Source organism: Anabas testudineus, chromosome 6, assembly GCF_900324465.2.
Source record: "Anabas testudineus chromosome 6, fAnaTes1.2, whole genome shotgun sequence".
Lineage (NCBI taxonomy): Eukaryota > Metazoa > Chordata > Actinopteri > Anabantiformes > Anabantidae > Anabas > Anabas testudineus.
The window spans coordinates 24,976,463-24,994,350 of record NC_046615.1 but is presented as its reverse complement, the minus strand read 5'-3'; the positions used below and the strand labels follow the sequence as shown (position 1 = coordinate 24,994,350).

The 17,888-nt window shown below is 40.2% G+C and overlaps 1 protein-coding gene across 6 annotated transcripts in view; it reads right to left on the bottom strand.

Annotated features, from left to right (window-relative positions):
- Nucleotides 1-17,289, bottom strand: part of lamb4 (laminin, beta 4) — a 41,737-nt gene extending 24,448 nt beyond the window's left edge. The window contains exons 1-18 of one of the 6 annotated variants that reach the window (XM_026365586.1): nt 17,226-17,266; nt 16,912-16,942; nt 16,343-16,460; nt 14,672-14,721; nt 12,759-12,961; nt 9,188-9,323; nt 8,944-9,017; nt 8,616-8,804; nt 8,425-8,488; nt 6,696-6,910; nt 4,404-4,524; nt 3,945-4,133; nt 2,882-3,037; nt 2,656-2,759; nt 1,955-2,034; nt 1,294-1,468; nt 1,082-1,213; nt 821-1,009 (exon numbers count right to left, since the gene is read on the bottom strand). In XM_026365586.1, coding sequence (XP_026221371.1) covers nt 821-1,009; nt 1,082-1,213; nt 1,294-1,468; nt 1,955-2,034; nt 2,656-2,759; nt 2,882-3,037; nt 3,945-4,133; nt 4,404-4,524; nt 6,696-6,910; nt 8,425-8,488; nt 8,616-8,804; nt 8,944-9,017; nt 9,188-9,323; nt 12,759-12,961; nt 14,672-14,721; nt 16,343-16,344 — 2,079 coding nt within the window. In that variant the 5' untranslated portion in view covers nt 16,345-16,460; nt 16,912-16,942; nt 17,226-17,266. The other 5 variants (XM_026365584.1, XM_026365585.1, XM_026365582.1 and 2 more) reach the window with 5 other exon arrangements.
- Nucleotides 17,290-17,888: the final 599 nt, after the last annotated feature.

The window sequence follows — 17,888 nt, the reverse complement described above, 5'->3', positions numbered from 1 at the left end:
TGTATGCCAGCTGGGTCAAAATTAAAATACAGAACACATTAGTGCTTTGGACAGTCACATTAAATGAATAGTAGAGGATGTTCGATGAAGTTGTCTGGCCTTCTCACATTGTACAGTACATAATGGAGAAGAAGCCTCAACACTAAAGGACACAGGAAACTAACACACAAATCAGCATTTACTCTTTGACTCTCACCCTCTGGAACACAAACTGGGACTGATCAGAACCCTACGCCACCAGGTCCACAAGGACAGAGGAAAAGGAAAAGGAACGCAACTTCAAAAAAACAGACAATACCAGGAGTCCTACTGGAAATATGGATTTATTGCGACAGGTTGTTCTCACACACCAAGCCCACTGCGGCAAGTGGTCTCTAATGAGGCAATGAAGTCATTCATTTTGATCAAAACCCCCTATAAATTTAGAAAATACCAGTTCTTATGCTGGTCGTATCATTTTATTGTTGTATTTATCCGCCGCGCCTTAAAGGCTGGTCCGTAAAAAACTTTTCTGACATTAAACACATCCATAGAGCAAAAAAAAGGCTGGGGAAGACTGTGGATGTGGGATGACAGTGAGATGAGTCCCATCTTCCCTCACACAGCAGTTTGTTATTTAAGGACATCCATCTATCATATGAATTCTGGTACTCTGTGTAAATTATTTCTACCTGATATGTCAAAATGTAATTTTTTCATGTTATCTTATTTATAACAGTGTTTATGGTTTAAATAGAAAAAAAATTACATTTAAGCCCCTCTAGTCTCATCAGTAGCAACAAAACTGCTGTAGCAGCAGGACCTTGATGGTTCTTCTTACCTCAGTCTCATAACGAATCACCAGCTGAAACTCCATTGATGACGTCAGGTTGTCCACAGTGAAGCGAAGCCCAGCCCCCTCTGAAACTTTGACCCATCCTAGGCCGGTCCACGTAATTCGCTGACCATTGGTCCCTTGAAGAGGAATGATTGGCAGGGCATGACCGGGATTCAGGGGGATATTGGTCTGCTGTAGCCCATAAAAATGTCAGTGGAAGAATAGGATGAAGTCAGACTGAAGCACCCCCCACCGCTCGCTCACCTGTCCCAGTCTAATCCGGCGGGTAAGTTGTTGAGTCCTCCGAACCAGAACAACTCCTCTGTTATTGAACTTAAAGTCAAAACCCTGATCCTTGAAGTACTGCTTACACTGTGGTAAAAATGCTGTGTTCACCTGAAAATACCACAAAATAAAACAAACACTAATACTGTACACACTATCTGACTGTCCAATGCACTTTTTGTGTTACACACCAGAGAAGACGTAGTAGTAGAAGAAGTAGAGCTTCCTTGGTTCAGCAACGCTGCAAGCTCCGCCTCATACAGGAAGTAGTCCAGTGAAGGCAAAAAGTAACCAGGGGCAGGATCAGAGCAGTGCCGACCAATCATGTTTGGTAAGCACTCACACTGTCCGTCTTCCTGAGAACACCTGAGGAGACATGAAGATGTGTCTGCAGAGGCGTGGTTAAGTATATTTTTAGGGCATTTTATTCCATTCCTATTGCCTTGCCTTGTACCTAGTATTTCACTTGTCCGATAAACTACTAAATGTGAAACAGTTTCCGGGTCATGCCAGGCAACAGCTGATCAGTCAGGCCTCAGTCTCAGTGAGTGATGAAGCTTCATGAAATTATTTGGAGCACCAAGAAGCTTCTCTCGGTCCCTCAATTTCTGGGTGGGGGAGCCAGTAGCTCATCTATGACCATCATCCTGCTACACTACAAATCATCAAGCTACATGGATTAAGGTGGTACCACAAGACAGCTTTACCTCGTCTTTAGGTACTACAACCGGATGAATGTTTAGCTTCAAACATTCTGATTCACATTAAGGGACATAATTCCACACATAAACTGTGAAGACAGGTTCACCTAGTAAATATTGTAAAAGCAGAATAAAATAAGAGGAAACATACATGTTGCTGTGCGCTCCTCCGATATCGCAGTCGCAGGGTGAACATTTGTACACGGAGTTCCCCAATCCCCAGAATCCTTCCTGAACACAGAAACATGGTAAATGACTCAAATTGTATGAGAACTGAGATCCTGACTCCACATTACAGCACGCTAGACCTCATATCAGATGAAGACTTAAAACTTTGACTGTCCACAGATCAGACCCTGTTTGATATTTGTCCCACTGAAGTGTTCCAGAGTTCACTTTTTCGGTAATTACCTGTGTCTAAGCCACCCATGTAGATGGTTGTTGTCTCTGTGTGATTTTTCCTTATGTTTACGTATGCTTTCCTCTGTTTTTGTCCCTCTCTGTTGTCAAACTGAGTTCTTGAGTGTTGTAATTTTCTGCTGAAGCCACTAGAGGTTAGTATCAACTGTTATGAACTGCCTAACATATAGTATGTAATCACCCATATGAGGATGGGTTCGCTGTTGAGACTGGTTCCTCTCAAGGTTTCTTCCTGTTGCCTTCTCAGGGACAATCTGATTATTATGATTCATACACATTCACTCTTCATATAAACGTCCATAGTTTCTTTGGTTGTGTAAAGCTGCTTTGCAACAATGACAATTGTTACAAGAGCTATACAAATTAAATTGTGTACTCAATTCAATTCAACTCAATGTATTTTACAGACTGCTTTTTTAAAATGATACCTACCAGACACTGGTCACACAACAGTCCAATTGTAAAATGGTCACATTCACAACTTCCTGTCAGCTGATCACATGATCCGATGCTTCCCAGAACATGACACCTACACACTGAAACACAAAATCCATCAATCCAAGTGTTTCTGTAGCTGCATTTTATACAAACTATCATGTGAACATGAAGTGTTCCTGCTGTTTTTCTTATTATAAGTAAAATAAAGTTGATGTGTTACCCTGACAACCGTCCGCGTTGTCCTGTCTCAGACCGAAAAAGCCATGTTTGCAGCGATTGCAGCGTTGGCCCTCCACATTTTCTTTACAGACACATTGACCGGTCAGAGCATCACAAAGACCCCCTCCCTGAGAACCAGCTGGGTCACAGTCACAGGCTGAAACACAGGACACAGCTGGTCTGAAGCCTGCACATGGTTTAGATCAGGCATGGGCAAACTAAGGCCCACGGGGCGACATGCGGCCCGTTAAACTTTTTTTATCTGGCCCGCCGTACTTAAAAAATAAATAAGTAAATAAACTGTGATTCTAATGTGCTCCCACTAGATGGCGCACTCTAGATAAATTGTCTTTATTGAGGTTCCGGGTTCTCGACATTTGATTTTTGCTCCCTCAGCCCTTCTGTAAATATGAGCGGACCTAAGAAAAGGAAAGTAGACAGGGAATGTCGAGTGTTCAATAAGGAGTCGGCAACTAACAATTTTTTCAGTGAACACCGATTGAAATTAAAGCACGTTTTCACATGATATATATACTTATTTCCTTATGAGGTGGGGTTGCCAAAACATCCATCTGCTCCTGGTCCGGCCCCTCTGGCAAAATTTAGAACCCATTGTGGCCCACGAATCAAAAGGTTTGCCCACCCCTGGTTTAGACAGTGATGCTGTGTGTTTCTAGTTAGAGCAGCTCCCTCTGAACTAACAGCTTTCCAAATTATTCTGCACAGAACCAGGAGAAAAACTGTTTTGTGGCTGTCTAAGCTTAATTTATAAGCTAAGTTCATCTGACATCTTGTTAAGATACAAGAACACAAGAGAAGGGAGGGGAGAAGGTCTAATGAATCCTGATTCAGTATAATTACATCGAGCTTCCATGACATGAAGTTTTGGCGTGAGTTACTGATCACTGGGTTCTCACATACAAAGTAAAAAAAACCAACATTAAAACCTTAATAAAACAGTAACGGAACAGAATTATCTACAGGTGCAGCATAGATCTTATTTTAGATTTGTAACAAACAGAATCTGTCTAAGCAGTGAATAACTGAAAGCAGTTGAAGCATACATATGCAGGCATGTGGGTCATCTCTTGTTCTTCGTGGATCCTGATACAGAAATGGTCTGCACCGTTCACAATGAGGCCCCGTCCGATTGTGGCCACAGTTATCACATATGCCACCGCTCACACCACCTGATGCCTCAAATCTAGCAGCATCAAAGTGACACGAGTCCGAATGACCGTGACAGTTACACCCTGGGAAAAAAAATAAAAACTGGAGAAGTGCTTTATATTATTACTGCAGTACAATGTTACCAATCGGTCTGAACGAAGTATAAAAACAAGAACTATAAATGCAAAATCCAAAGTGAAAAATATTTTTTTCTTTTTGTTTGAGTGGTGATTTGAGATTATTTTGAAAAATAAAAAAGTTGTTTTATATAAAATAAATGTGCACATTATGTTTGACTAATTCACCACAGAGAGAAATGGGATGCTGCCAAGGGTAACAAAGAGGAAACTAACGCCTGCAGATATCAGCTGTGTTTCCTCCTCCAGGCCTCCAGGGAGAGTCATGATGAAAGTCCTGACATCGCTCACAGTTTTCTCCGGCTGTGTTATGCCGACAAACACAACGACCGTGAACCTGCAAAAAGAACAGCTTTACATGCACAAATGTGGATTGTATTGGGTTTAAATAATAAAACCGCAGAAATTATTAAAAAAGGAAACATCTCTGAGATCTATTCTTTTTTATCTTTTGTTGATGTAGGAGCAGGTAACAGCTCATTTAAGTTAGTTTAAGTAACTTAATGTGGTTAAAGCATGAACACCATTAAGTCTTTATTTCTATTTAAGTTTAAATTTACAATTTTATATATATAATTTTATAATTATACAATTTTATCTTATACCCATGCTGCTGTACTGTCTCTGGTCCCTTACTGTGATGTAAGGGACCAAATGTAAATGTAAAAATAAACCCACTCACTGTTTTAATCACACCCTTGATCTTATTCTGACATACGGTGTTGAAATTGATCATTTAATAGTTTTTCCCCAAAACCCTCTTTTATCTGACCATTTTTAATAACATTTTAATTTACTGTACTAAACTTTACTTCACCTTTCACTACAGTAGAAGTTTTTCTGAACACTGTCGACAAATTTAAGGAACTGATTCCATCTTTTATTCCAATGCCATGTACCAAAACAGAGGATGGCAGTCCTCCTAACGTTACTCCAGCACAAGTGGACTATCTTGTTGATAATACTGCTGCTTCACTCTGACCAAATCTCAATACTGTTGGCCCTCTGACAAAGAAGCTAATGAATCAGAAGAAGTTAGCTCCTTGGTTCAATTCACAGACCCGTAGTTTAAAGCAGAGACCATCTATGCCGTCTCATATGTACACCAGCTCTAGATTCTTCTGTCAGACCTGACTTAGAATGCTTCTTCCCCATAGATCAGTCTGAATTAATTTCAGTAATTAATACCTCTAAACCATCAACATGTCTCTTAGATCCCATCCCGACTAGACTGCTCAAAGATTCCTTACCTTTGATCAGCACGTCCATATTAGATCAGATCAATCTATCTTTACAGACAGGCTACACACCACAGGCTTTTAAGGTTGCTGTAGTCAAACCTCGACTGAAAAAGCTACTCTGGACTCAGGGGTTTTATTAAATTATAGACCCAATATCCAACCAGCCATTTATCTCTAAAATCCTCACAAAGTAGTTTCAAAACAATTATGTAACCACCTGCACTGGAATAACCTGTATAAAGATTTCCAGTCAGTATTTACAGTACATCATAGCAACTACCACTAATGATCTTCTATTAGTATCAGACAATGGACTACTCTCTATACTCGTCCTGTCCAGGAGTGGAACAAATCTGCCTGCAATTAACTAACTGGACTCCACATTAACTTAAAGACATTAACTGTTATACTGGACTGCCTGCTGCCTACATAGCATGTAATCACCCATATGAGGATGGGTTCCCTGTTGAGTCTGGTTCCTCTCAAGGTTTCTTCCTGTAGCCTTCTCAGGGAGTTTTTCCTTGCCACCGTCGCCCTCGGCTTGCTCATCAGGGACAATCTCATTTCATGATTCATACACATTCACTGTTCATTTACTGTTCTTTGGTTGTGTAAAGCTGCTTTGTGACAATGTCAATTGTAAAAAGCGCTCTACAAATAAAATTGAATTGAATTGAATTGTTAGATCTTAGTGCTGCATTCGACACTATAGATCGCAACATGTTATTACACAGACTAGAATATGTCATTGGGGTTAAAGGAACAGCACTAGGCTGGTTTGAATCATATCCATCAGATAGATTCCAACCACTCAAGGCAGATTCCTTCCTCTCTGTCTCCCTCTCTCTGTTTTCCTCTGCAGGTATCCTCAATCTGCTCAGTGTTATGGCTGCTTGTTGTTTTTTGTTGCCTGCTGTTCTTTTCTCTCTCCTCTTTCCACTCACTCCAAGCAGTCGAGGCAGATGGCTGGGGTTGTTGGGTTTTCTATATCATTCTGTACACAGTTATATTTTACAAGGTCTTAACCCTTATACACTATTAAGTGCCTTGAGATGACTTCTGCTGTGATTTGGCACTTTATGAATAAACTGCATTAAAAAAACCCTCCTTAGTCTAGACATGGCCTGTCTGGTGTTAGTGTCTAACTGCAGGTCTGCATCTCATGGTTTATAATGTAAAATGACCAAAGCATATATATCTCAGGGGACGGCAATATCTGCAGCACTGATCAGAACCAGCTGAGATCAGAACCAGTGCTGATGCATACCACGCCAGCCTGGATGAGGACACCCCCCGGCCCTCCATCTACAGGTGTACAACGCTTAGAGTGTCCATTACAGAAGCAGCTTCCTCGGACCACCATGTTATAGAGAGCGTAGTAATAATTGTCCTGAGGGTCTCTGCGTCGTCGACTCAGCAAAGTGTCTCCGAGGGTGAAGAGACGAGTGAAGTTTACACGGAGATTAGTCAATCTGATCAGATCTGAAAACAATTACAAGACATGAAGGAATGTTTCAAATGTTTTCTTTAATTAAATTTCAGTTCAGGATAAAACAGTAAAAACTGATTCAGCAACACAAACATTTCAACGTAAAACCTTTAAATCTACACTTTACTGAGACTTTGGCTTGGGGCAGTGGTGGCCTAATGCTCAGAGAACATGGGAAAATTGAAAAAGCTGCTGCTGCACTGGCCCCTGTCTCATCAACCTCATCAACCATTAAACCCAAACTCTCAGGAGCTGCGCGGTGGCTACAGTGTGGTTATATTAAGCAGTTTTCATATTATTGTGATCTAGAGACTGTGAGCTGTCGTAGTAAGACAGAATACGTGTCTAAACGAGACGGATCAAGGTAGAAGAGTTAGGTTAAAGGGGGCTGAGGTGAAGAAGGTGCAGGAGTTTAAGTACTTAGGGTCAACAGTTCAGTGTGATGGGGAGTGTGGAAAAGAGGTGAAGAGGCGAGTGCAGGCAGGTCGGAGCGGGTGGAGGAAAGTGTCAGGAGTATTGTGTGACAGAAGAGTGTCAGCAAGACTCAAAGGAAAGGTGTATAAGACAGTGGTGAGACCAGCTCTGCTCTATGGGTTAGAGACGGTAGGAGTGAGAAAGAGACAAGAGGCTAAGATGGAGGTAGCAGAGATGAAGATGTTGAGGTTCTCCTTAGGAGTGACCAGGTTAGACAGAATAAGGAACAAGCACATCAGAGGGACGGCTCACGTTGCCTGCGTTAGCAACAAAGTCAGAGTTAGGTGGAAAAGGATGATTTGCTGTGGCGACCCCTGATTGGAAAAGCCGAAAGAGAAGAAGATTTAAAATTGTTGATGCGTTCACGTTCATGTTTTTGTCCTGAACTTTAGAACAATAGGTAGAGCTGTGGGAGAGGATCTGAGAGACCATACTGGTTAATGTAATGAGATCCTGCTAGAGAGAGGCAGGTGCCAGGTCGTGAAGTGTTTGTATGACTTTACTGGAGTGATGTGTTCTTTCATTCTGGTCCTGGTTAGTACTCTAACAGCAGAGTTACGGATCAGCTGTAACTGATGTATAATGTTTTAGGCAAACCAGATAGAACGGCATTACAGTAGTCCAGTCTGCAGGATAAAAAAGTCTACATAAGTCTCTCTTTGTCAGTCATTGTGAGAGAAGAATATTTTTAATGATAAAAAGCAGATTTGGTGACTTACCACACATGAGCCTTAAAGTTCAATTCTGTGTCAACAATGACACTGAGGTTTCACAATCCTAGAGATTTCAAGATTTGTGCTCAGTTTTTCTCTCTCTGAGCCTTTGCTCCAATGACCTCTCAGTGTCTTCATCTCAGAGGACAAAACAGTTAGAAAACTTTAACTCAGGCTTGAATTTGGGTAGTTTAAGAATTAAGTCGCTGAGATATTGGGGAGGGATGATTAAGGATTCCTTTCAGGCAGACACCTCCTGTGCACATCAAACTGAGGATCCTTAAATGAAAATACTTTATTTTAGCAGACAGAATATTCACCTTGAATATTTTGAGTGTACGGGTTTCGTATTTCAAAGACGGGATCCAGTGATTTCAGCACCACCTGGTGGATAAACGGAGTAAAACAAGTTATGTATTAACAGAAACAGAAAAACAGCTTGTATTTTAATAGACTCTATATGAGTGTATTGTGTTGTCTTGTATAAATAAAGTTGACTTGAGTGTGTGACCTCTCCATCAGTGGATGGTTCTGATCCGGAGTACTTGCTGTCACAGACAATGTCATCGACATTGTTGGCCGGTTTATTGGACACAGACGGGAAATGATGCAAACAGTCATCTGCAAAATAACGAAAAACTTTCCAAGTTTGTCCAAAATCTTTCGATCGCTCCACCAACATGGCCGCTGGACGGAAGCTCTGCAGAAAAACAGTAAGTGATATCACACATTAAGCAACATGTGATCTCGAATTTTTAATGAACTCCTTGTTCTTTTGTCTCATGTATCGTAGTTCGTGTAGTAATCAGTAATAATTCACCGGAACAGTTGTGTTTTACCTTGAAGGTGAGCACCAGGTGACTGAACTGAAACACAGTCTCAAGATCTAACTGGACGCTGACCTGATGAACACCTGCAGACGACAAAAAGGGCCAGAGTTTCACCAGTACCAGAGACAATACAAACGTTAATTACATTCATTAATTATTATAGAGTAATTTACATGTTCATTTCAAAATCAGATTGGACCGCTTTTACTGCCATGGTCACATGTTGCTTTATGCCCTCTCTGACTGGACTGACCATTCTCAGACTGCCACCACTTCAGTTTACTTTTGGGGTCGAAGGTCATGATGACGTTCTCAATGCGGTGGCTGTTTGGGTTCCTGGTGCTATTGTATGCCAGCTGAGAGTCGCATGTGAAACATTTCTGCTCCTCCTGATGAAAGAAGACACAAACTGGTCAACCGTCATCATTATCTTTGTCCATCCATCCTCTAGTTGGTGAGAGGTTCAGAGGCCAAACTGAAACTTATCCTTAGAACCAGTTACAGGCTGCTTCATTTCTAAAGCTATGACCTTTCTTAATAATTTGTTGACCTATGATGATTAATTTATATAGTTTAAAGACAGAGCTGATCAGATCTTTAAGTCAGCAATGTGATCTTTAAATCAAATCTTTATGATACGTTTTTTTTTTTTTTTTAAGTTTACCTAATGACTAAATTGTAATAACCATCATAATTAAAAAAATATAGTATATAACTAAAATGATGCCAAGATCTCTGTTCAGCATAGCATGATGAAGAGAGAAAGAGAGAGAGAGACAAAAATAGTTTCTGTTCTTTGTTGGACAATCCCAATCACAGTCTCAATCTAAAAGGACTGATCCTTTTTAACAAGCATTTGCATGCATCCATTTGAACGTTTAATCTCCTCTGTGTCTTTTGCTCAGTTTCAGTTTTGTAGACTGAGAGAGTCTGATCCCTACCATAAAAAAGTTCAACAAAGCTGGAGTCACAAAACCAAAAGATCACATATTACTTGCACAGTCAGCTCCAGTTAGATTTTTGCTAAGTGACCCAAAGAACCATTTTTAAGCTGATCATCTGTCAACATATCCAGATTCTGTCAGGCAGTGCATTCTCAGGAACAGTTAGTTAGTTAGACGGTATAAAATTGCGCAAGTGAAGATTTTTTCATTTTGTTTTCATTCTCGTCTCATTATTTCTACCTACCATTTAGTCTTTTTTTACCCAGTGCCTGTACCTGTATACCGTATTTTCCGCACTATAAGGCGCACCTAAAAGTCTTAAATTTTCTCAAAAGCTGACAGTGCGCCTTATAATCCGGTGCGCCTTATATACGGATCAATATCGAGTCAGTCACGCAGTAGAACACAGGAATAGACGTTTAACATTAACGAATCAATGGTGCGGAAGTGGAGGCAGCAACAAGATAGCCAAGTAAAGAAGACTAAACAGAGTTTCCGAGGGAACAAAGCGAGATGGTTACAGTTGGAGGACAAACTCCTATCTTTTTTTTATGTAACTGAAAGAAACTAAATTAACAAATAATACACATCGTTACACATTGGGTATGTTACACTCGCACACGCTAGCTTGACTTAAATGAAGCCAATTACAATAACACGCACACGTAATTTATCACATGTAACAGGTAACAACTAACATACTTCTAATGACAATAAACATGTTAATACTTACAAAGACAAATGCTTTCCAAGGCACAAACGTATAAAGCACACTCAGCATAGACATGAACCAGTTGGTTTTACTGTGGAAACTAAACTAGCTTAATTTACCGACGGAGAAAATACGTCAAAGCTGTACTATTGAACAGAGAGTGGAAAGAGCGCTCACTCTGCAACTAATTATCTTAACAAAGATCAACTAAAATACACAACTCTTGTTCTGATAAATTTTTAAGAACAATACTATAATACTTTATAGCTGCCTTTGTCACAACTTATTGTTATTCATTTATCACTTGAACTGAAAGGCATGATGGCAATCTATTAATAAAGTTTGACCGACCTCTCTGTGTGAGGATCCGCCGACTACCTTTCAGGCTGACCTCTTATTTTGAAGGTCCCGTTTCCGGGCGGAATGGTGTTCATGCAGCAGCTTGACATTCGTTAAGCCGATTGATTGCACCCGACAAACTCATGACAAACTAGTGTGGAGGACTTAAAGTACTCGATGGCTGAGGATTCTGCTACATGGATTATTGCTTTGGAGTATGGACTGTGATACTTTTTCCCAGTTTGTGTTTTGTTGAATGCCGGTGTTTTGCGCCTTATAATGCGGTGCGCCTTATATATGAAAAAAGTTTTAAAGTAGGCCATTCATTGAAGGTGCGCCTAATAATGTGGTGCACCTTATAGTGCGGAAAATACGGTACTCAATAGGAAGAATTTCTTTACCTGCTGTAAATTATTAAAGCCTCACAAAGTTCGCAACAGACTGACTCGCTGACTTAAACATGACTTAAATAAAAACTGAGTTTCACTAAGTAAATATTGTCTAAAACTAAGAGTAAATAAATGAAATTAATGACTAAAACAAAATTGTAAATTCCAGGCAAAGTTAACACTAGTCCTTTGTTGGAGGTAAGGTAACATATGATGTAACACAAACTCTTGAAACACAACATATTTACTGTGTTCTTAATAATTTTAGGGTGCTTTTCACACCTACAGGCCTTAGTTTAATTAAATCAAACTCAAGTTAATTTTTCCTCTTAGTGTGGTTCGTTTTGTCTGGTGTGAACCAAAACAACCGCACAGAGATACCCAAAATTAGGGGGTCTCGATCCAAATCACTTAGCGAACTCTGGTGCGGCCCTCCTGGTGAGAAAGCACACCAAAACGGGACCAAACGCTATGAATCACATAATCTGAGGGCTTTGGGTAGTGTGTAGGTTTCCATTTCTATTGTGTGTGTGTGCACCAAAAACATGCTGTCTGATTAATTGAGGACAAACAGGGAGATGTGAGGAGGTGAAGTGTCTCCATCTCACGTCTCACTAATGGCGGCTGGTTAGTGTATGTCGGGTCCTTAGGCAAGACCTCCTTACGCTTACCCTACCTACCCTTATAAGTCGCTTTGAATAAAAGCGTCTGATAAATGACTAAATATAGATTCAATAATGTCTCACAGACACTGGGTCTGATGACTCAGCAGGTGATGTAACGCAATAAACAATAATCTGTGGGATGACCAATACGCGTTAACATTCATAGTGAAATCATCTCTCACAACTGTCACACAAACGTACAGTAGTCCAGAACACTTTACTTTCCTCCTGTATTTACTTTTTCTGGTTCCATAGCAGACACATCTGAACAATAAGCGGAGAGAACGTTCTAGCCTGGTTTGAAGTGATGTGATTTGTTTCGCTTGGATTTTTCTGTGAGTGAATCAAGACTGAACCAAGGAGAAACTGCTCCAAATTTACAAATTCATTAATTGATTCGGACCAAAACAAACTAATTAGGGTGTGAAAGCACCCTTAAAGTACCATTAGACTGGAATTTGCTGCATCAAAAACATTTTCCCTCTTTTATAAAGGGCAACATTTCTGAGAGTTAACCGTAAAGAGAAACATTTGAAGGAGGTGGGATGGTGATGTTCCTAAAGCTGGAGGGGACAGAAAGAAGAGAGTGAGATAATAAAGAAACAGATCAGAACTTGTTACAGTATGAAAGTCAGAACATGAGCCAGAAACATGTCAGTATGGCAGAAAATAAATCTCAGTTGAGCTGCAGCTTTTCCACACACAGACTCACTCTGTGGTGTTGTTTTACTACTAATACTACACATACTGCTAATAGTGTAACGTGACCTCTGACCTCCAGGTATCCGATGATGCAGTAGTTCTGAGGCCCATGCAGGCCACATGTGGATGAGGCTGAGAGCTGAGCAGCTCTGCCCAACATCAGGTCACCCAGCTGAGGGCTACAGAAGCCTCCGGGACAGTCGTCTTTAAGATCTTGGAATTCCTGGAGGTCCTGGAAGTCCTGGGGTAGCTGGAGCTGAGCTGCTGGTAGCAGACCTGCAGAGACGTGAATGTTTTTATTTGACAGCTTAAATGTCTGTGGTTTGAATTTCTGAGTCAATGGAAAGAACACTGTGGACACAGTATATATTATTATATATGATTGAGATGTATATGTTATTAAAACCGTACATGTATAAACGTCTTCACATTGTTAGACACATTCATCGTTATAAAACCAGTTCAGGTTGTCAGTCTGAGGAAACACATGATAACTATTAGATTGCTTTGGAAACAACAATACTCAGAAATATCCAACAAAGAATCAAATATTTTATCAGAAGGTTTTTAACCCAACCATCATCATTAAATATAAAAATCTCAACACGTGAAAAAATCTGAAACTAAACAGGACTAACAGCAGAACGTCCACAGTCAGATTTAACTGGACTCCTCTGGATCAACAGGAGCTCTCCTGCTTCACCTCCTCCTTATCTCCTCTTCCACTTTCTGCTCTCGTTCTCTACACCTGTTTCATTTGTTAGCTATGAATCATGAGTAATCGGATCTAATCAGATCTCTCTTCTCTGTTTCTTTATCAAACAGTGCATCACTCTCCTCATTCTCCACTCTGACTAAAAACAACATATCCACGTTTCTTCTCTTGCCATCCTACCTATGTGTCTTCTGGACCCTAGCTTTCTCCACATCTCAACCACATTTAAACAGGACCAGGTTACACCACTGCTAAAAAATATTACCCATAGCTAGTTCTTGACGGAGGATTACAGACCTATCTCTTTTCTTCAATTTCTGGTTAAAACCCTTGAACAAGCAGTCTTTAACCAAATCTCAGCAGTTCTATCTCTAAATAACTTCCTTCAACCAGTTTGGCTTCAAGCATAGTCACTCTACAGAATACTGCTGCTTCAGAATTAGGGTGTCTATGACAGGGGGCCAGGAGGAAGCAGAAGTCAAACCACTGACCCTACAGTGCATCAGTGCTCTACCTAATGAATCACACCTACCTCCCCATGGAGTCAGAGTGCAGAAACTGTGTCCCAGTCTTCTGTCCTAATCCCATGTAAAACATAATTTATATTGTTATATTCTGTAATGTCTCAAAAGTTACACTGTAAATTGTCTTGACTTTTCTTGTGATTTGGTAAACTAAATTGGGCGGAATCCTACTGGATCTGTCTGCAGCCTATGATCCTGTAGATCCTCCTGTCTGCATTCTCTGAAATAGCCATGACAGGTACATTTCATTTCTCAGGGGCAGGTAGCCAACTCTCACTTTTCTCCACAGGTGTGCAGGATGGCTCTGTCTTCTGTCTTCTTCTCTTTTCCATTTATACCACATCCTGATGTTCCATCATCCACTCACACAGCTTTTCTTATCATTGCTAAACCAATGACAAACAGTGCTTCTCATCTTTTCCACCAGATTACTCCATCACACGTTCCTGAGAGAAAGACTTTAGCTCAATCTGTCCAAGAGCACAGCATCAGCATAAACTTGGGATCTTCAGCGACTGTCCCCACAAGGTCTGCGAGGAAACTGGGGTCATCATTAATAAACAACAAAGCTTTGCTGACCACATTTCCTCTATGTCTTCAGCAATACATTTACCCTCTACAATGTCAGAACAATCTAACCTTCTACTTCTGTCATCATCATCTACTACCCAGCTGGTTGTGCAGGCACTTGTCCCCTACAGAAAACAGGTGTGATGATAACTGAGAAAAATGTGATTATGAACTCACAGATGAAGAAGATGAAGATCATGTCGGAAATCTTCAGGTCTCCGATGGACCTTTGAACAAAAAAAATATATAAATGTCACAACGTGATAATGAATATCGATTTTATATATTAAATAGAAAATTGAAAATCCAACAATCCCCCTTGAGCAGCACTTAGACACAGTGTAAAGGAAAAACTACCTTTAACGGAAAAAACTCCATCTGAACCAGGCTCAGATTGGATGGTCATTTGCCTTGACCAGCTGGTGTAAGTGGACAGAGCATGATTTGGGAGAATGCAAAGCAGCTTCCTGGTGCAAACAGCCAGTATATGCAGTAGCAGATGGCCAAAGGGTGCTTAGGCGCCATCCCTCCACACCACCCCACGGGAAAAAATTAATTTTTCTCTTCAAATAAAAATTATTTTAAATAATAATTATTAAACATTTTTGTATTCATAAATCAGCATCTGTGGTGGAAAATCCTGCAGGACCTTGCAAAGTCAGTGACACAGTTCAGCTTATAGTTTATCTAAGATCTACACATATATTCAACATAAATTGCAACATAAATCAAGTCAATGAGTGTCGGCAAATTTTACACTTAAAGGGCAAAACAGTGCCCAGAGGAGAAGTGACAGCTAATGCTTTTGACCATGATGGACAGTGATACACGAGAGTCAGAACTCCGAAAAATTGAATCTTATATTAGAGGTTTCTGTCAGAAATGGTGTAGCTAAAAGGCTCAGCTTGCTGGATGCAGCCATCTAAATTTCTTGTTTTGCTTCCCTTGCTTACTTTTTAAAACAGCAGGGACAGATACAACATGGACTGTGACAGAAATTAGGAAACATCTATCTGAAAAAATGTGTAAAAAATTAGTGTACAAGAGCACACAAGGAGAATTCAGTCAAGCTAGCCGTGCTAGGCAGCGCTAGCATTACCATCCAACTGGACGAGGGCCACTGAATTGTGGAGAGGGAACACAACGACCAGGTGGACAAGAATTGACACGTTTTATCAAAAATAATTGACTGTGTGAAATTCTACAGAGCTTTTGAGCTAGCTTTGCGCAGCCATGACATGACTGAAAACTTCACTGGCATTTTCAGGGGGTTAGTAGATCTGGTCAGCTCTTTAGACAACATGCTGGAGGAGCACCTTAAGACAACCACTGTTTTCCATTAGCTGAACATCATCTTGCAGCAGGCAACATCCCTAGGATTGGCTTTCTCTTCCAGACCTGGGGGGATTTTCTGCATTTTTTCCAGGTCATTCAAACGAAACACCCTGCTTGCTCAAGTGGTGGCACACAGACTCCCAGGGACTTCAGAGATGAACAAGATGGAATTTCTACAGATGTATGGTTGATCCTGTATATGAGCACATGCACCTCCATCACTGTTTCCGGACCATCACAGACTCTTGTAACTTCAACTATGTCCCTGTGAGAGAGGCTGGGGTCTTTGTGAGGATGCTTGTAGATCAGGACTTGTTTTTTCCTAGCATTGTTTCACAAGATCATGCCACATGTGAATGGTAAATGGTAAATGGTCTGCACTTATATAGCGCTTTTCTACCTAACTGGTACTCAAAGCGCTTTACACTGCGTCTCATTCACCCATTCACACACACAAGCACACACACATTCACACACCGATGGCAGAGCTGCTATGCAGCTGACCTGACTCACATGTGGACATGCTGTCTTCATCAGAGGAATTGTCCGGAGGTCCACAGACAGCAAAACTTATATTTTGTCAGGGACTCCATTCCTTCTCTACATGGAGATGACAGTGGATCTATGCAGCCTGCACAAAGAAACAACGGACACCGGGAGAGGGAAACAGCAGCAGCTGGCTACAGCGCTAAGCTGTGATACAATTATTTTTACAAGCTATCCTCAGTTGTTTTCATTTTTTATATATCTTTTCATAAGTGTGTGATACTATTTTGAGTCAAGGAGCGATTCTCTTAAAACATAGGTTAATAATCAATGCACAATTCTGGTGCAGTATTATAACAGAAGTTTGACTTTAGACACATTTTAACATATATTGTAAATGTATATTTTGCGTTTTTATTAATGAAATAACAGCTGAATATATCACAACATACCCTGAAATTATTGTAAAATTGGGATTGTTGCTGAACTAAGAATTGTAGGACCTCAGTATTAGTCAAGTAAAAGCACATATAACAAAATGCAAAACAAATATTAAAATGATCAGGCACTAAAATTATTTATATATTATTATTTACCTTCACCGAACTGCAGCAGTCTCTCTAAAGTCTACAGGTAAGAATGATACATCTGAACAAGCTAACATCTTAACATTAACGTGGTTAATGTTAAGATGTTAAAATGTTGGGATAACATGCCAACAGGCTAACAGGCTAACCTTAGCGCGTTAACGAGCTAACAGTATAAAAGCTTAGTTATCTATCAAGCTAACGGGTTAACAGAATAAAAGCTTAGTTATCTATCAAGCTAACGGGCTAACAGAATAAAAGCTTAGTTATCTATCAAGCTAACGGGCTAACAGAATAAAAGGCTATCGTGTCTGTTTTATTACCGTGACACCTGTAACCGTTTCAGTTAAACCTCACCTGGGCATTGTTCGGCCCGCGCGCCGCAAACGGCCCATTGCTTGACTGCCCGCGTGAGGTTCATTGTAAATTTCAAAATAAACCCATTTTAAAATTTGACCTAAAGTATGGACAAACGCTGCGCTGCTTTTATTTTGAAGTTGTTGTTTTTTTTCGACATTACGAGAAGACGCACGCTCAGAAATACAGAATGGTAAAAATGTTCACGTGTTGTAATCATAACATATACTTTTAACAAACTTACCAGTTTGTTAAAACAATGCTATGTGCTAAAAAAATAAATAAATTATAAATAAATATAATTAATATTATGCAGAATTGAGTTCAGCCTTTTGGTCTGAGAAGATTCTCTGAATTATGCCTTATATAAGAATTTCCCCTTAAAGTGGAGACTAAATCCAAGTGAAGATAAGAATGATTCAGAAAAGAACTCATAAGTTGAAAGACAGATCAGAGTAGCGCGTAGAACTTCTTAGAGGCTTCAGAGTTTCTTAATCAGAGAAATATTGTCCACACAACACAGTGTGTTAATTTTTGTCGACCTCATTGAAGATGTGCTCACATCAGCCAACACTGTGTTACTAGTTCTCTCAAAAATTGTTGTCTGTACTTTCATTTTATTTGCTAAA